At 41.2% G+C, this 18853-nt stretch overlaps 2 protein-coding genes and 1 long non-coding RNA gene across 6 annotated transcripts in view; 1 reads left to right on the top strand and 2 right to left on the bottom strand.

Annotated features, from left to right (window-relative positions):
• The window catches only part of mcf2la (mcf.2 cell line derived transforming sequence-like a), a 67496-nt gene extending 62172 nt beyond the window's left edge, over nucleotides 1-5324 (bottom strand). The window contains exons 1-2 of the mRNA XM_088290213.1: nucleotides 5178-5324; nucleotides 2565-2691 (exon numbers count right to left, since the gene is read on the bottom strand). Coding sequence (XP_088146339.1) covers nucleotides 2565-2631 — 67 coding nt within the window. The 5' untranslated portion in view covers nucleotides 2632-2691; nucleotides 5178-5324. The remainder of the gene's footprint in view (nucleotides 1-2564; nucleotides 2692-5177) is intronic.
• A 1287-nt stretch (nucleotides 5325-6611) lies between these two features.
• On the bottom strand, nucleotides 6612-17230 carry LOC148340909 (rho guanine nucleotide exchange factor 7-like). Of its 4 annotated transcripts, XM_088291484.1 has the most exons (23): nucleotides 16851-17230; nucleotides 15970-16053; nucleotides 14349-14450; nucleotides 14147-14231; nucleotides 13954-14069; nucleotides 13650-13854; nucleotides 13022-13113; nucleotides 12160-12254; nucleotides 11931-12026; nucleotides 10491-10613; nucleotides 10216-10354; nucleotides 10036-10095; nucleotides 9804-9950; nucleotides 9632-9718; nucleotides 9425-9503; nucleotides 9134-9264; nucleotides 8849-9055; nucleotides 8641-8734; nucleotides 8458-8547; nucleotides 7885-8043; nucleotides 7594-7690; nucleotides 7421-7475; nucleotides 6612-7354 (listed from the first exon to the last, which is right to left on the bottom strand). In XM_088291484.1, exons 1-23 carry the CDS (start codon nucleotides 17013-17015, stop codon nucleotides 7232-7234), a joined length of 2631 nt encoding a protein of 876 aa, XP_088147610.1. In that variant the 5' UTR covers nucleotides 17016-17230; the 3' UTR covers nucleotides 6612-7231. The 4 variants fall into 4 exon arrangements, with proteins under 4 accessions (XP_088147610.1, XP_088147606.1, XP_088147607.1 ...); XM_088291480.1 differs by lacking the exon at nucleotides 14349-14450; XM_088291481.1 differs by lacking the exons at nucleotides 7885-8043; nucleotides 14349-14450.
• On the top strand, nucleotides 15833-18517 carry LOC148340908 (uncharacterized). Its single transcript, XR_015842570.1, has 4 exons — nucleotides 15833-15859; nucleotides 17369-17443; nucleotides 17663-17728; nucleotides 17821-18517. It is a non-coding gene; the product is annotated as an uncharacterized LOC148340908 (long non-coding RNA).
• The last annotated feature ends 336 nt before the right edge of the window (nucleotides 18518-18853 follow it).

The raw sequence follows: 18853 nt of genomic DNA, 5'->3' as shown, positions 1-18853 counted from the left end.
AGGGAGAGGAAGAGGGTGTCCTTTGAATTCACCCCCTCCTTTCAACTTAACGTGCTGAATGAATTTGCGAACCAAACCTCAGTGTCCAATTATTTACAGCACGCCCTTCTGGGCAGGACTGGAAATTAACTGGCGCCTTCCGTAAAAAAATAAATACATAAATTAATAATTACCGCCTGCTTCCACTCAATTCCAGGATGTAAATTTACTTACACTTCCTGAGTTCGCCAATGGAACAAAAAATAATTCCAGAATTAATACTTTTAACAATTTTAGCTCTATTAAATCAAAGCTGGAAGGCGTAGCTCAAGACACAAGTTTGTCAGCACACAATGACAGGAGTATGACTTAGATTGTTTTTTTACAAAGATAACCCCATGAGTGAGCAACAAATTTGAGTCCAAAAGCTCACAATTGAGCAATCAATCGATGCAAAAAGCAAAGCATGAGGAGAGAGGGAGAAGAGTGGCCAGGTTGTCAGTCAGTGCAGAAGGTTTAAGGCTTAAACTTGAAGCGACTTCACTACAGGAGCAGATTAGTTTGTGAAGAAGACTCAATTGAAGGAGGACAACAAACTAATTTTAAAAAATTTTGAATGACCAGCAGCCGCCACTTTCATTTCACTGGGATCGGGCAGAATCCTCGCATCTCGAAACCCATCATTTTTCAGGAAACCATAAAGTGGCCTGTTGGTTGTGCCATTAATATGGCTTGCTCTTATTGGCAACACAATTTTCAATTTAGATAGGACAATAATTTGTAACAATAAAAGACCCACATGTGGAATGACCAACAGTAAGGATTTGTGTAAAAATATAAAACTGACTGAATTTTGAACAAAGATTTTCACCTTACAGCGACGATAATATGCTTGTCTTTTGGATTTTTGTGATTGTTATATGCATCTACATCAAGGGGGGGGGGGGCACAGGTTTGCCCTCAAAGGCCACATTTGATTATTGAAAGGAGCACATGGGCACGTACAAACTGGAAGAGTCGCAAAAAAAAAAGTGGACGTCTTTGGAAATTTAGATTATTAATTATTCTACTCCCTGAAATTGCTGATGATTCCGTCTGAGCCAAGTGGCCACTTCCCTCTGACAACATCCTGTTTTTAGCCTTGCAATGACAAAGTAATGTTGGTCAATTGTTATATGTTGTCTTGGTCTCGTGATGTCAACATGTGAACAGTATGAGGAAGATTGGGGTTCAAATTCCAATTGTAACTGAACAGGGAAATTTATTGGTCAATTTATGTATCAAACTCCTTTTGTGAATTTTGCTGTTCAGCACCTTGTTAGAGAACAGCAAATTCTGCAAAAAAGTACTAAAGCATTGAACAGTCTGACAAATCCATTCAGTGATCAAATTAAAGAAATCAAGAAATCATCCAGCCGGGATGGCCCATTTTTCACTAGCAAGCTCAATTTTATGTTTTCATTTTTATTTTTTAAAATTATCCTGTATTTTCAATTTTATCAAATTGTTTTCGAGAAATCAGTCATTAAACTGCCGTACTCTCAAAACATCCATTATTAGTCAGCAATATAGCCATGCCCCCACCCCTCCCCCCTCTTCCCATATCGTGGTTGGTTGGAGTTAGGGAAGGAACAAGACAAAATGTGTCCAATCAATATCATTCTACATACATTGCTAATAATGTCCAAACACAGCGATAATAACCACCAAAATGTATGTGGACATCGCTACTTCCATCCATCCATCCATCCATTATCTGTACCGCTTCTCCTCACAAGGGTTACGGGGTGCTGGAGCCTATCCCAGCTATCTTCTTGCAGGAGGCGGGGACACCCTGAACTGGTTGCCAGCCAATCGCAGGGCACACACAGACAAACAACCATCCTCGCTCAAACTCATATGCTAGGAGAAATTTAGAGTGTCCAATCAACCTGCCATGCATGTTTAGGAATGTGTGAGGAAACCGGAGTACCCGGAGGAAACCCACGCAGGCACAGGGAAAAGATGCAAACTCCACACAGGAAGGTCGGAGCCGGAATCAATCCTACAACCTCTGCACTGTGTGGCGATCATGCTAACCAGTCATCCACCGTGCTGCCCGACATCTCTACTTCAACCTCTAAAAATGATCAATGGATTAGACTCTCAATGGATGATTACAAGAGAACAAGAAAATTATAACCTTACATGCGGTCTCTCATGTGGGATGTGTTTTCCTTGATAAGTCACCAAGATATGCAAACAATTCTGAGAGCCTTTTCATAAACTGAAATATTCATCGGTCATATTTATATCTAAAAAGCATAAACTTGATTTACTCAATCCACTCTTTTAGGAGCGTATCTGTCTCAAGCAGTGGGCTTTCTTAGATATTACAACCACTGGGCTGGATCTCGCCAACCTGCAATGGGCCGTGTCCTCGCTTCCTGGTGGTTGGCTGCTTGCTTCTACTAGCCTAAGTAGAGCCTCAGTGTGGAAAACAAGATAGCTACTTTAAAGGAGGAAGTTAGCTAGCTATTAGAGAGCCATAGTAGACGTAATCACATCAGCGCTCATGCAATGCAACTGAAGGAATGGTTTCCTACCACTGATTGTTGACAGCACCTCTGGCGTTTGCTCCAGCTCGTCTTCCATAGACAGATTTGTTCCCATCCTGGAGCTCTGAAATGGTCATAACCTAGTGGATCGTCTTCCTCGCATGCGTCTCACAGCCTGAAAGAAGGAAACCGCAGCGAATTTAGTAAACAAGAACCCCTCAACTTCAACACATTAATCATTAATAACATTAAATATAACAATAAATCGAAGAACATCAGAAGATGTGCTTAAGCCTTTCACATCGTTTTCTACTGGCCTGTTTACTACAACAGCATAATAAAATCCTGAAATGATGGATTTTAGTTTTGTTGTGTCACCCCATGATTTTAAGTAGCCCCATCGGGCCACCCCGAAGAAAAACTTCGGGAGGCACAACTGCATGCGCAGCGTCGTGCGTGTGCACTCGGCGCCAATCATGTGTGGCTTAATTATTTTCTAAATGAAGAGTCTTGTCAGTCTAAGATGATATTGTGTAAAGGATGGTTGGCAGGTTACAAGACATGTATATGTTAACGAAGTACGTGTCTGACGAGCTTGATGCTTCCTCCCACTCAAGTCTCCGCCTACAGCAACCCCAACTAACCAGGAATTTATTTTACAAGGAACTAAAAGTTCCTGCGCTTGTTGGTGGAAAAGGTTGACGGGGCTTAAATGCAGAATTGATAGTTTTAAATACAGTATGTGGATTATGACGATTTGCCTGAATAAGAATGGACAAGTATTCCCTCTTGGACTCTTTCACCTTGCTTTGGCAAACGCGCCAGCAGTGTTTTGGGATTTGATACAAGACCTGCAGCCGGTCTTTTTTCCACCTGCTTTAAGCTTTACGGCATTATTTTTGAGCTGCATGAGTTCTCTCATTAAACCATGGCTTCGTTCTTACTTTTTAATGGAGCCACAGAATCTAAAATTACGGCAAGATGAGAGGAACCAGGATCTGAGTTTTGAGTTCCTGTGTTTGAAGTAGCAACATAAAGCTGATCAAAGGAATTAGAGAACTGACTAGCAGTGAGGGGGTTAAAAGCCCACCACCAGCACACACTCCTTGTAGTTTTAGCAGCAGTAGAGGAAAACACTACATCAACGAGTACAGTCATATGATCAGAAAACACATTGTCCAACACTTTCAAATTGAGAACGATAGAACAAAAGCAGGGACGAGATCTAAGGTATGTCCGTGTTTGTGAATGGGCCCAGACACGCACTGAACTAAATTGAAAGTCAAAGAGTTTTTCAAAATCCTTTGACAATGTTTGTCGGGACGCTTTAGTGTTTGCAATAGACAATTTTTATTTTATTGTTTAACTCACCCGGTTATGACACTAAAGTTTAGAGCACTAGAAGTTGAGGCTTCGAGTGGGACGGAGCATCAAGCTCGTCACACACGGCACTCCGTTAACTACACGTCATGCCACGTCTGTAGCACAATCTCATTTTAAACAGAAAGTTACTATTCGAGGTACTGAGGTCTAAGTGAAGGCTCAGAGGGGATGGAGCGTTTTGCATTGCCGGTCCTTCTCTTTGGAATGACCTAAATGGTAATTTTAAAACTCGTTTTAAAACTCTGTTTTATTCTTTGGCTTTCGACTCAGCATGAGACTTACTTACTGTTTTTGTGCCATTTACTGTCTTTGTTACTCATTAGTTTTATTGTTCTTTGTTGTATGATTTACTTTTGCTCCATGTAGAGCATTTTGCATACAGCAGTGGTAGTCTTAAAGTGCTTTATAAATACAACTGAGTTGAGTTTAGGGTTGTGCAGAGAATATAGATTTGAAAAATAGAATAGCTACGGTTTCCAGCTGGTTTGTCTTCCCAATCTCAACACCCTACATGGCAGACAAAACAATGCAACATGATCACACTATTAGAGGACCCCACACTTAAAATGTAGAACTCAACAACGCCTTTCAACAACCATGAAGCTAATTGCCTCAATCAAGTGTTGCAATTCAAGAGCACTTCAAATGCATGGGGTTTGCCTCTTTGTTTAATTTTTGTTAAATATACGCCTTTATTTAACCAGGTAGATTAGTTGAGAACAATGTCTCTTTTACAATGACAACCTGGCCCAAATTTTAGTTTGCCTCATGGTCTCAATCCAATCCAGATTACCCCGGTCACATCAGAACTATTATCAAAACAAATTTCAAATGCACGACCGTTATCCAAATGGACTTTTAAACTGCACATAAATAGAGAGCAGAAGAAGGAAACAAGCTGATTACGACAATTCGCTGGATAATGCGTCCAAGGTTTGATATAGATCCACAAGATGCAATTTACAATGTTTAATTGGATGAGGTTTTGCTACTGGTGATTAGGTGACTGTACGTTGCGACCGGGAGGTAAATGTTGGTTGCACTATTCCACGGTCCACCCATCCTAATTAAATCATTGACAGTTAAACCAGGGTTTCTCTTGTTTACCAGGTTAACAATTAGTGAGTCTAAACAAATTTGTTTTGTGTCATGCGTATTCCTCAAAATCAAACCCCCATTTGAGCAATCAGTTCTATCTATCTATCTATAACATATGCGCGTATCCATCTAGCAGGAGACAAAAAAACATATAATAGTTCGGGAGAGGGAATAAATTACCTTCAGAGTTTAAATTTTGATGCCCAGTGCGCAACTGTATGAAGAAAGTGCAGATCCAGACAGAGAAGTTCAAGAGAACAGCTGAAAGAGAAACACTTCATCAAGCGTCCAACGCTGTATTGATGTGTTGTGTTGGTTTTGTTCCCCTAGATGGCAGTAATGCCAAAGGCATGGTATTGCACAGCTGGTTCGCTACTACAGTCTATGCTCCAGCACCAGTGCCGCACTAACTTACCGGATTCACGTCAAGGTCTCCGCCATCTTGTCGCAGTCGTTTGTCAACACAGATTTTTTTGCCGCATTGAGTAAAATGGGAAATCGGAATTAACCCACTGGGATTGTCCAGTTTTGAGGCGAATGTTAACAACAAATACTGTTGATTCCGATGAATTGTTTGTTGTAATGGTTAAATATCAATGTCAAGGTCAATCAAGTGTCCCTTTCACTATTTTTTGGTAGCGCCGTCAGCTTACTTTTTATCACTTTATTGAACATAGAAATTTACAAATTCTCAAGCTCCTGCCAGTCGAAATGTTTGACGTAAGTGGTCGAAACGGCCTTTTGACATCCATTCTGGGTCAATAGAGGGTTGCAGAGCCACGAAAGCTTGAACAGTGTTCAGGGGCCCTGAAAATAGTGTGGTTGATTTTGGTTCAAACGTTGTGGTTAAAAGACATCCTCCACTTAGAAGCTAGTGGAATGTGTAGCACTTTTTGGATATATCCTTATCTGAAGATATCATCCAACAAAGGGAAAAGGAAAGGAGGCATAAGGGTGAGGGGATTTGACTTTCCGAAGATGTCCCAATAAATATTTAGGTTCAAAGCCAAAGGGAATGTGTTCTTTGACATAAACAGATGTAAAAATATAAACACCTTTACATTACTTATCTAATGGGCAATTTCCCAAATCACAAAAAACATTAGTGTTTATTCACAAAAACGTTTAGTATCTGTATCCACCTCCTAAAACAACAATTGCCAACGTCAAGTTCATGCTTCACCAGTGATTTGTACATTCCAAAACGTCCCTGTGATAGGACATCAGTAAAGTTTTCATCCTTGTTCGAGTCACTAATGATCGAAAAAGTGTGTATTGACTGCGTTTCAACAGAACTTTACCATCTCAATGCATTTACTATTAAACTTAGTACAATATTAAAAAAGAAAAAGACGCATTGTGACATCTTGTGGTAGAAAATAAAACTACACGTGCGCTACTCATCCACTTCCAACGAGTGTGTAGTTGTCACCGTTAAAATTTATGCACGCTTTTGATGAATGAGCCTTCAGCACCCTCCTTGGTCTTTGGCTGGTATTGTAACTTTCTATTTATAGCCGGTCTAATAGATTCTCCCCCCACAAGTCCTATTAGTCCTGAACAGTCCTCACCCACAACTAACAGAAGCCTTCCAACAAAGACATGACAATGTGATTCTGATTCGGATTGTCAGAAGACACTCCATCGGTGGAAGAAATTTATTTTTAGAGACACATCAGTGAAATAAATAGGAGTGTTCTGTGTGATTGTTGGAAGTCATTGACATTAAAACATACAACTTGGATCAGCTGCTATCAAATACATAATTTGCACTTCTATTGCATTATGTAGCTCATAAAGTCAAGGACTTTTATTTGACAAATGGCTTCTTTGCAGCTGACATTGTAAAGGGTTATAGCTTTGAAAAAAGGAACGTCTTCATTGAACACAATATTCAGTGTATTACCAGTTAAGTATAGAAAATAAAATCAAAATAGTACAGAAAAAAAACAATATTTAGTATTTCTTGAATTGCATAATTGACATCATAAAAATCCCATATTGTATTGCTTTGGTTTATATACCACGCATACCGTTTACCTGACTCACTGTGATTGTTTACTTTAGTTGTCTAAAAAAAAAGAGGTAATTTTTCAGTCTGTGGCGTTCTAAAAGGATGCATGTCATCTTACTACCTCAGCGGCTGCAAAACATTAAGGTAATTTGGGATGGTTCAGCCTCATTTCTCTCCATGGCATTTGTCCAATGAGAGAGTCCAACTCATTTCAACAGTTTTAGAGGTTCGTCTCATCCCAGGTTGGGTCATTCATGCTCTTCAAAACTCTTCTGATGATCCTCTCAAGCTCTTTCCTGGCTACCTGCTCCTCCTCCAGTGTCCTTTTCATCCTCTTGTTGTCCTGAAAGACCACAAAAACATGTCTTTCCCGGATACTGTTCACCATCCGAGCAAAGAGCCCACTTACCTGTTTGAGTTCTTGGACCTCATCTCTCAAACTGTATACAGTGTCTACCAGGCTCCTGCCGAAGCAAGACAAGATGGCATTACATTGACATGAACTGCAGCATGATACACAGGAAGCAAGTCTCACATCTAATTGTGACTACTCGTGTTTTACAAGCCATACACCCGTCTCACCTCTCCTCCATTACGGTTTGTCCATTGCTCTTGGTTTCCTCCACTATGATCTTCTCCTCCTCCGGGAACAACATGTGAACATCCCTCCTGCTGGAACCTGAAAATAGAGGCAACATTGTCAGCTATTGTTTCTCTTCTACAGATATCATGTGACAACATGCATACAAAACAACAAAGCAAATTACACACACACATACAAACAGCAGATACGGACTCTAGCACGCTAACTCTATTTGCAAGCTACCCAGGTTGCCACAGTCTATATTCCGACTTGCTACGCCAAAATCTTACGAGAAAATGAGGCAGTCCTGTAACTAGTGGCGGTCCAGATACTGTCATAATCCGAGTCTTCTGATTGGTCGGAACATGGCAGGTTGCTCGGGATGCCAGCAACGATGAAGCTGGAGTCAGCGAGCACATGGTTGTGCATGAGGTCAGTGCCTTGCCAGGCTGCACCAGCAATCAGCAGTGGGAATACAGAGGGCAATGGTGCGGGAAAACACAAACCGCACAAGTTGGGATGCAGAACAAAATTAAATAGTTGGGTGTGGGCCCCAAAACAATCAGAACACAAATGTAAAAAAACCACAAAAAAAAAAAAACAATGGCTCAGGGGGGATAAACCATTTGAATTTTATGGAAAAAAAGCAAAATTATAATAATTACAATGAGGACAGTGGTTGGCGAGCATAAAGCAGTAACATACAGAATAATACACAAGTGGAAAGTGGAGGAATCAATGGATGAAAAAAATGGGAGGAGAGAGAAATGCCTTGTTAGAGTTGAAAGCTGAGGACAAAATTACTTCGAGGTGAGCATGCATATTGACACCACTTTATACGTGTAAAGTGTGTGGGGACTCACTGGAGTTCAGGGTCTGTCGTGTCCTGGCACTGGTGCAATACGCCTCAATCACTTTTAATATCTGAGCATCCTCCTCGAGAGCTGCTGTGCCTGAAAAATAATGATGGACAAGAGGTTCTTCAACCCAACAAGCTTTTTTTCTTTTTTTTAATGGAGCGCCTCAGTTTTGATTGACCCTCTTACACTTTCTGACAGTGAAGTCTTCTTCGGAGGGTTTCCTCTCAGGTTTCCTCTTGGGAAGTAACTTCTTCATATTCTTTGGACTCTTACTCATATCCTGCAAACAGTTCATGTGCATCGTAAGGCAATAGTTTCATGTGAAAGAACCAAATGTTTAAAAGCACTGCACAAGTTTAATTGGTTTGTTTTTAAACAGCTAGTCAATAAACACCTCCTTGTTGTAAAGGGCAGCAGATGGCCGGAGAGGAGGGGCAGGCCGAAGACAGCTCATGCTCCAGGGTTTTGGGGTACTTGGTGGCTCCAGGGCCCCCCACACGGGGCTGCCGCCATAAGAGGAAAGATGAGGGAGGGTGTGGAATAAGTTGCTTCCGGCACGAGACTCTGAGTGGCGGGAAGGGGTGACAGGCAGGCAGGGCAACTGGGAGGGGGTGGAAGAGAGGTCATTTTTTAACTTCAGGAGGTTTGTACAAGTAGGAGAGTAGAAAGAATGACTTACTGTGTGACACACCGACTGAGTCTTGTGTGCGTGTGCAGCAGTGGTGTGTGTGTGTTTGGTAAGAAGGTCCAGCCAATCCAGCAGATCCTGCAGATTGTTGCACGCCACTTGCATGCGGTCACATTGGCCACCTGCACAGCACACATACACAACCTGTAAATTATCTTCTACATTTTCCATACTGCCTTTGGAAAAACAATAATAAATTTAACTCCATGTCAAATGAGACGAGACAGAAAAGAAGACATTACAGATTGTGAATCACATGAAAATATCAAAACAAGGGCATACCAGAAATTTCAAAAGCATTCCTCATGGTTTCGCCATCCTCTATCCTAGAGATCAGCATGCCTGAGAGTGGCAGTTTCCCCTGCAAAAACAATTGTTTCTTCAACAGTCCAACGACATTATAAGATCCTGAAGGAGGTTCATTGTAATTGTTACTTTACAAGGCTGTCATGACTGAAGATCAAGGTTGTTAATAGTAAGGAACCAAACCTGGTAGATGAATCCACTCATCCTCATGCTTGCAGAGAGGAAAAGCAGAGTGTGAGGGAAGAGGACAAGGTAGCGTTCACTTGACTCCTAAAAGACATACAAAGTGTCTCTTAACACTTTAGACTCGCTTGTTGCAACTCTCGTGCGTGGTCAAAATTCTCCAGCAGTTCACCTGACAGTTCTGAGAGCGGACTGCAGCCTGGGACATGTGAAGAACAGGGCCAAGGGTCGTGATGTCCTCCCCCTCCCAGTTCCTGATTGGCTCGGTTAAAATCTGTAGCTCTAGGTCTTTCTTCTTCCTCACTTCCTGGCAATGGGCCTGAGCAAAGAGGCAGGAGACGACACTCCGTGAACCATCTCACAGGTCAGGACTATTTGAGTGGACTGATATATTTCTGTCTTACTGCAAAGCTTTGAAATGATGCCATACAAGTTTGGAGGTCAACTCTGTCGGGGTGTTGGTCCTGAGAATAACAACATAAAATAGAGGTTCATGTTTATTCCCAGGAAAAATCATTTCATTTTGTTTTCTGTTTCCTTGGTAACAGAGTAGTCATCGGATGTAATCCTCAGGACAGCGGTACCTCCATGTGTCTGTCCATTTCCTTGAGCAGTGTTGGGTATCTCTCCAGTCGAGTGAAGGGTTTACTCAGACTGGTGGTCAATGTCAAAATCCCCGGACTAGATGCCCCCTTGGATTCCATGTACTCTCCCAGCTCCTCACTGGAAAACAAGCAACTGAGACATGTTTGCTTGTGTTTCTCAAGCCTCTTTGCTTGTCCCAGCATTATTGGTTACCCCAACTCTAATGTTGAGAAAAAGCCAGTTTTTACAGGCAGTGATGAACGGGGCTTCTGACCTTTGCTGAGTGAGCACACTGACAGCAGATGGATGGTTTGAGCAGTAAGCCACATAAAGATTCTTCATCTGGGGTATTAGACTCAGGAAGAAGCCTCCTATCCTCTGCTGACGTTCTGGAAGCCTTAACAAAATGAAAACATGTAGCACATGAAGCCTGAGATGATTTGATTTAACCCTTCTCGTTGGTATTAGTAAATTGTGCGTTGACAGAGCACTGAATTTCTTCAATCTAACACCAGATGTCTATATGGACTGAAGTGCAAAAAGCCTAAAAAAATGAGTATATTTCAAGAAATGCTCAGGATATGTTTCAAGGCTGCAAGACATCATGACATCGTATGAAATAGTCTACACACCTCTGTTTGAATGCCAGGTTTTAGTCCTACAAAAAAAAAAACGAGAACCTGAGACAAAGCCTTGCAAAACAGCTTTGCTGATTCCTTACATTATTGTTGTTAGTAAAATCACCCAAAAAAATAAATAACTGCACATTGTGCAACACGCAAAAAAAAAAATGAAACTATGCTATTTCCAGCTTGAACATAGTGAAAGGCATTGAGGTAGTATTCAAATTCACATTACCATCTGAGGGAGTGACATCATTTTTCCGCGTATGGGCTAGTCACGTGTTCATGAACAGCAATGGAGGAAAAAGACAAAAATGTGCGTTTTCAAGCTGGAAGTACAGTCAGCTAAAACCAAAAAAATGTTACTGCACACTGTGCCTTGTCTACAGAGATTTTGGACCTTCAATGACACTATACATTTATTTGAATAAAACAACCCGTATTCTTAAATGTCACTGTTAAAAATGCACTTCCAATGAAGTAGCAAAACTGGGTGTCATTTTTATGTTCGGCGGGGTTGTTGGTTTCTGCTGAATGTAATTTTTCACACAAGTAATCAGTAAATTACTTCAAAGGTAACAGTGACACTGTTGGTCACAATCCCAAATGGTATGTTTGGCACAACACTGCTTGTCACCAAAAGAGCACCACTCCTATACGCCAGGTGGTGACAGCTGTTTTTGTTAAGGTGGAACTGCGGCCTTAGTCCAAATACAAGTTTTTATTAAAACAAAACCTTCAAGCAAAAACAATTTTAAAAAATGCCTACTAGATCAGAACTTGATTTGGGTAATGATAAGACCTTTAAATGGTGGAGTTGCTGAAATTTAACATGAGTTTAAAGGTGAATGGTGAACTCTGAACACAGCCACATTTCCCATTATAAGAGGGCGCACAGACTTGTGCAATCACATTCTGCGTTTATACGTCACAATGGTGGAAAAATGTTTTAAATGATTTATCGTGGTTTCATTCTTTTCCACAGTAAAAGCTGGCATTTGAACAGAGCTGTGTAGACTTTTTGTACTGTATATGACTGAAAAGGTAACAGTTGTGCATTCCTAGCTGACAAAACGGATGTGGCTACTTACTTTGTTTGCTCCTCCAATGACTGAACTAGCATCTGCTGAAAGGTCGAAATCTCCTCCAGATTTCCTTGAATGTGGTTGATGTCAACACCACTCAGCCTGCAGAGAATCAGGGAGGAGTTATATTCATAATTCAGAAGTTCTCTTTGGTTCTCTTTGCAATCAATTTTAGCTATTCCCTGATGTTGTTTTACTTAATATTCTTGTGAAAATTTATCAAAAAAAACTTAACCTGTCTGTGGGCTGTAGGGATCGCAGGTAGGATCCCAAAAGACTTTGAAGTTCCCTGGAATACTCGCTCTCTGCTTCCAGGATGTTCTGGACAACCTTAAAATCACAAAATGTAGAGAGACAGCAATACAAGCTAAAAGCATCACAGCACTTCTTCCTTTTGGAAGGATCCATTAGAGGACACGCAAAACAGTGGGGATTCACTTCCATTGACATTTTACCCAAGGCAGGTCAATCTTTATGTTAGTAAGATCTATTCAGGTATGCCCAACTGAAGATGGGAAGCCAAGGGAGACTGTGGCAGCTTGCATTATTAAAATACATGCACACACTGAGAGACGCACTGAGCCTGAGGCAAGGCTGTCCCAGAAACCAGTGGAACGGAAGAAATAACCTACATTACAGCACAGACACATACACACGCAGGCCGACGCGCACGCACACACACAAATAGATCAAAAATGATTGATTGCACCACAGCCCAGACATATGAAGAGGATGGGAGATTTTTGGCATTCAAGTCCTTTTTAGGAATTCCCGCAGCTCACTTCAAAGTGGCTGTCAGCCTCTCTGCTCTGCAGCCCCCCTGACCAGTTTTTTTGTTTTCTTTATTTATAATTTGCGTTGGATGGATGTCCAGTTTTTGGTAATTTCACTGTTGTGCCATACTTTCACCACATGATGATGACTGCCTTCACAATGTTTCGCTGTTAATTTAATGTTATGACTTGTATTCTCTTTTTGACGGGCATTTTTGAACAATGAGTTCCTATTACTTTTTATAGCCACAATATGTGTCAGTCCTGTGACTAACAAAATCGATTTACACCACCTCTGACAATAGGATCTATGAAGATACTAACCACATTGTAGTATGTCTTGCAGATGATAGAAGTGTCGACAGCTTTTGGAGGACTTCTCAGCATGCCAGACTTCGGTTTGTCTAATGGCTTGTCTGCACAGTAAGAAACATGAAGATACATATTTAGAGCAGAAACACACTTTTCAGAGTGTTAAGTATTAAAATGACTTTTTATCTGAAACAATTTGATACGTTTTTTACTTTTTTTTTGTTTTGCTTTGTTTGTTTTTTTTAGGTGACTTGCTGTAAACTGTGTTTGATGCCCGTCAATGACAAATAATCGCAGGCATATCGTGTGATGATATCCTGGAGCCTATATGGCAAACAACTGATGTTAGCGAGACCAATCCCCAGCCAGCCTCCTGAAATCACAGTCGATGTTCTCGACACTGAACTTTCAGGATGTTCCTCTCCATCCAGCATCTGTGGAACTTCCTGGCTTTGTTTGTCAGTCCAGTTTCCTTCCTGCCTTTCTTTGAAAAAAAAAACCTAAAAAAAACCACACAACTTCCAACTGCACTTATTTAGCTTGAGAATGTCTGTGTTTGAGCATTTGCTGCTTGGGATGTCTTTGCATATTCTCCGCAATGCATATGAGATGATAGGTGTATTGACATTGTAGCACCCACCGCTTCCTTTCAGTTCCCGCACATAGTTACTGGGGAACCAGCCAGTCTTGCCATTGAGCGAACCTTCCCACCAGCCCCCCTCCTCCTGCCTGCTCACATTAATGATGTCGCCCTTGGAGAAAGAGAGTTCGTCCTCATTTGTCTGCTGGAATGGGAAGCGTGCCTTGAAAAGAAAATGGCCACACCCACTGCCCTCAGACATGTCCTGCGACAGAAAAAAATGCATAAGAGGAAAACAGAAATGATCTGTTTGTTGACTGCTATTAGGTGAGCGCTATTTGCTACCTTTGCCATGATAACTTACAAGGCTGTGATACTGTGGTGGCTGCAGTTTTGAGGAACGACTTTGACTGTTCAGTGAATCAAACGATTTAATCCTCAATGTGGCAGAGTGTGGCACACAATCAGAAACGCCTGAATCTGCACAACAATGAGTCATTGAAATTCAAATGATATTTTTAAAAAACAATTCAAAACATTTATGCTAACACAGTTACCTTCAGTGGCTTTGTTCAGTGAGACCAAACAGTTTAGGACCTTGGTGAAGTTCAGCCCCTGCAGGAGGTCATTGACCTCAAAAGGCTGCAGAATTTAGAAGATTGATTATATACAACATCATGACCGTATTAAGATTCACAATCAGGTGATAGAATCTGCTTCTTATAAAAGGATCATGACATCAAACTACAGTATGATGACGCGCATGCCTGACAGAAAGGTGTTTCGATTGGGGTTTACGGTGCCATTCCATCTACAGTCTGAGGCGGGATTACTCCAAGTCTGAGCTCCCCATGGTAATCTCTTCATTACACACAAAACATATGCGCACACATGCATTGTCATTGTCAAAATACCTCTGAGGTGGTTAATCTTGTGAAACAACACATTAACATTACCAAGGCATAACTGGAGCACTCAAGGTGTATTACATACGGCTGTTGAAAAATATTGAGCATTATCACTTTGAATTTGTTTAAATAAACCAGAGCCCCAGTGCCGTGGAGTCCAGTGCAACGCTCAGTGATTAATGAAGCCTGGCTGAGTAGTATTTAGAAGCCATCAATGTAATTGGGTTAATTTACAATAGTCCACTTTGTACTGTAATTAATTGCTGCAGTGCTGCATATAATTCTTGTGCAATACAACATTTTCAGCCCCTTACATCATATAACAATGAGTAGCCATTATACAGGTTTCTTACATTCATTTATCATTTACAATCACTATTAGCTCAGTAAGGTTGCTATTGTCACATCATATTGACTCAATATTCTATTTCATGATTTGATTGAAAGTGTAAAGTTACCAGTGATTGGCCATAGGGATATTCACAGGTGACATATCATTTAAATAATTTACCAAAGGGCTAAAATATATGGTTGCAACTGTTTCTAATAAGTCAATCAGTTACTACAGATTCAGAAGTCCTCCACGATTGGAGAGACAGGGAGAATTGTCTAAATTACCACGCTGACGTCAGATAGGCTGCCACTAATGGAGGGCTTGGCATCCAGCAACATGGTCGACTTCTAATCAACCTGATTGGAAAATCCACTAGCTGCATGACACGTTGCATTACATCAGCCTACTACTCTCCTCTCCAGCTTTTGTTCTTCGCATTGAGCCCACACGTCCCAGGACAAACCCACCCCACCCAGGCAACCCCCACAATGCTGTTATCCTCCCCATTTCAGACATTGTGGACATTAGCATTCGATTCTGTGTTATGTAAATGCCAATGACCTATGTGTGTGTTATTGAACTCTGAAAACAAAAATGCAGCATTACATTTGCTGCAGCATTCAAATTTAAACTCCAATTAATACATTAATATTTTAGTATTAGCAAATAATATGCATCATACAAACACACACCAAATGCATTCAAAATTCAGAGTTTAAAACGGAACTGTTTTTGTCTCCTGTTCCCATGACTACTATGGCCGGATCATTTACACATAATTAACTTGACATAGCATTATTTACACAGTCAAACACAGATAACTGGGTAGTTTATAAGTATCAACTTTTAACTCAGCAGAAACCCTGAAAACACTTATCTACGCACGGTATTTTTAAATACATGTTCTATTGTATGAGTACATCCAATGTGTCATTTCCGCGTTGATGTGACGTTTCCTGCCAAATACTGTAGTGCACACCTGTAACTGGCCATTATCACAAGGGCATGCAGGCACACCTTATCAACAGGTTCGGAAACAGTTATTTCAAAATGCTGGAAACCATTGTTGAAATCATTGTTGGTGAACATAGAAATGTCATTTAAGCGTAGTAATATAAACATGAATATAATCACCCACCTCCACGCCGAAAGCTCCGACGCATTTGATGAATTCGCTAATGTTGAGTTGATACTCGCTCTCACTCCTCGGTTCCTGAAAAAACTGTACATAACAAGTGGCCCAATTAAGAAGTATATAAGACGGATAAAAATGAAAATAAAACTAATTGCTAAAAATAGGGACAGTTCTTCTACACGGAAATAACGTTTATTTTAGCGTGGTTTCATGCACTTGTCTTTTCACTGGTAGTGATCGCTTGCGTCAGTGCCTCGATACAATTCTGGTTGGCGTTTCAAAATAAAAATAAAAAGTTTATTTCGCTTCAGCGTGGCGTTTGTGTAATATATTACCTAAACGCAACAACAGTAATTAAAATACGTTGAATAGCTCCGAATGAGCTGCTTCTGTATTATGAGTGTCACCCAGAGAAGCGGATGTTGCAGTACGCTACTTTTATTTCGAAAGCAACATGTCCGACCTTGATTATCCCAACTGAAACCTGGTAATTCATTTACAGTTCATTCATTGCATGGATATAACCATAGTTTTGCCAGTAAACAAAGGTTCTTCTGATTGCGGTCATATGTTTATGCTTGAATTGTGTGTGTGCGTGTGTGCGTGTGCGTGGGTGTGCGTGTGCGTTTGCGTCTGTGCGTGTGCGAGTGTGTGGGTGTGGGTGCGTGCGCATGTGGGGGGGGTGTGTGTGTGCGTGTGTCTGTTGGTGTGCGTGTGTGTGTGTGCGTGTGCGTGCGTGTGTGCGTGCGTGCGTGCGTGTGTCTGCATGTGTTTTTGTATGTGCGTGTGTTTGTGTGCGTGTGCGTGAGTGAGCGCGTCCGTGCGTGCGTATTCGTGTAATTTTGAAATAAATGCTCCCGACGTCAGTCTTTCCAAACACATACTTTATCCGTCGTCCCCGGTCTCAGTCGCTCCAGCAGCTTGCACAGCACCACACCGTCCTGGAGAGACGTCCGGAGGAAAGCCTCCGGATCAGAGATGCTCTTCTTGGGGGACTCCAGCACCCCGAGCGTGATGAGCCACGTTACCGTCTGCTCGGCCGCGTTCATCGTAGACTCAATAAGGTTGTGGGACGACGTAATAATATATTTTCTCCTTTTTTAGAAAAGAATAAAAGTGGAGGATAGTCGGCCAAATGTACACCCCATTGTTGAATCACCCCAGCTAATATTACAGTGTCAAAACATGGATTATCTCTCCTGTTCTCTTTCTCGCTCAGCGCCTTCTTTCTCTCTCTCTCTCTCTCTCTCTCTCTCTCTCTCTCCCTCTCTCTCCTTCCCTCTAGCTCGCTCTCTGATTTACAGTCAGTTAATCAAGTCAGTCTCAACGGGTGCTGAAGTGGTCCAAATTTAGGATCGCTGCACATCTTGTATGATATTTATTTTCATTGTTCTTACTTCAGAGACCGGAAATCCAGTAACGTTCCAATTGCAAATGCGCTAAAGGGGGCTTTGACGTCACCTGGTGGACAACGATGGTAAGTTAGTGGCCACCTCTTAAAGTGTGTTCGTGAGGTGGTTAGAGTGCGCGCTTATAACAAACTACCTTTGAGAAAAAATGCACTTGAAAAATAGTTTGTGGATGAATAAAAATAATATACATTCATCATTTTTTCATTACCATTGCTAATTCATCAATGCATTTTTCAATTGCCTCCATCCCTCACCCCCCTCCTGGTCCGCAACCTGTTGCACAGGGTCAGCTCCATGTTGACTCTAATGACTCCCCATCAGTCTCATATAAATTTTGCAGAGAACAGCAGGTAATAACTAGTGACTGTCATGGTTCTTGTCCAGTCCGTCTGTATGTGTGTGTGTTTTGTCTATTTTGTTTTTATTTGTATTTTTTTTTCAGCTCCAGCTGGAGTGGCGCTCCCGATTGGCATGAGAATCAGTGGGATATTGAGGAGGAGGACACAATCCAAGATGGCCCATTTTTCACTAACAAACTCAGTTTATATATATTGTTTATCAGGAAACTGTAACTCATTATCATTTCCTTTTTTATCTATTCATTTTGGAGAAATTAGGAAATAAGTGACAATTTGAAAAATGCCTTCTTTTAATGAGGAATATGTTCATGCCCCCTCCGATCTCTCCATAAGAGTCACTGAAAGGACCGATTACAAACTCTCCATTGGAAGTCATTGTACTTTTATCGCTAGCCGACATTTTGCCGATAATCGCCAAAATACCAAATTTTATACAGAGCACACAAAGACGAACAATCACTCGCGCTCACACTCACACCTAGAGCCAATTTAGCGTCTTCCATTAACGTACCAAGCATGTCTTTGGAATGTGAAAGGAAACCGAGGAACCCAAAGAAAACTCACACCGGCACATGGAGAACATGCAAACTCCACACAAGAAGGCCGGAGCTTGAATTAAACCCCGCACCACTATACTTGGAGCTGAACGTGCTAACCAGTCTTCCACCGTATCGGCCTTGAGTGGGTTATTTGAAAAAAAAAAATTCACCCCCATTTCTAAGCATCATTGCATTATTAAATGTCTTGCACAGCAGAAATTGTTGCACTGTTTATGGTTGTACGAACACGCATCAGAAGTTGAATCTGTGATTACAAGAGCAACGTTTTGAACTGTAACCTTGGATGAGGAGGAGAAAATGTTGTTGTGATAATTACTAGTTTCCAGTGCCTTATCAGAATGAAGATGTCAGAAAATAATTGTCTGAGAATCTTTGTTTGAAAAGACCATCACCTCGAAGTTGTATCTGTTCTTCTTTTCAATTTATGGACAAAGAGCATGGTATTGCAACACGCACATTGAACTTTGTGCTTGAGGTTATGATGCAGTGAGAAGTAGAAGGTTTTGGTTCCTTCCTATATATACGTCTGCTTGAATTAGACTGTCAACCCTCTTTT

Source organism: Idiotropiscis lumnitzeri, chromosome 3 (assembly GCF_059441095.1).
Source record: "Idiotropiscis lumnitzeri isolate Australia: NSW breed Sydney's pygmy pipehorse chromosome 3, RoL_Ilum_1.0, whole genome shotgun sequence".
Classification (NCBI taxonomy): domain Eukaryota; kingdom Metazoa; phylum Chordata; class Actinopteri; order Syngnathiformes; family Syngnathidae; genus Idiotropiscis; species Idiotropiscis lumnitzeri.
The sequence above is the reverse complement of the archived record's forward strand: the minus strand, read 5'-3'. Positions and strand labels throughout refer to the sequence as shown.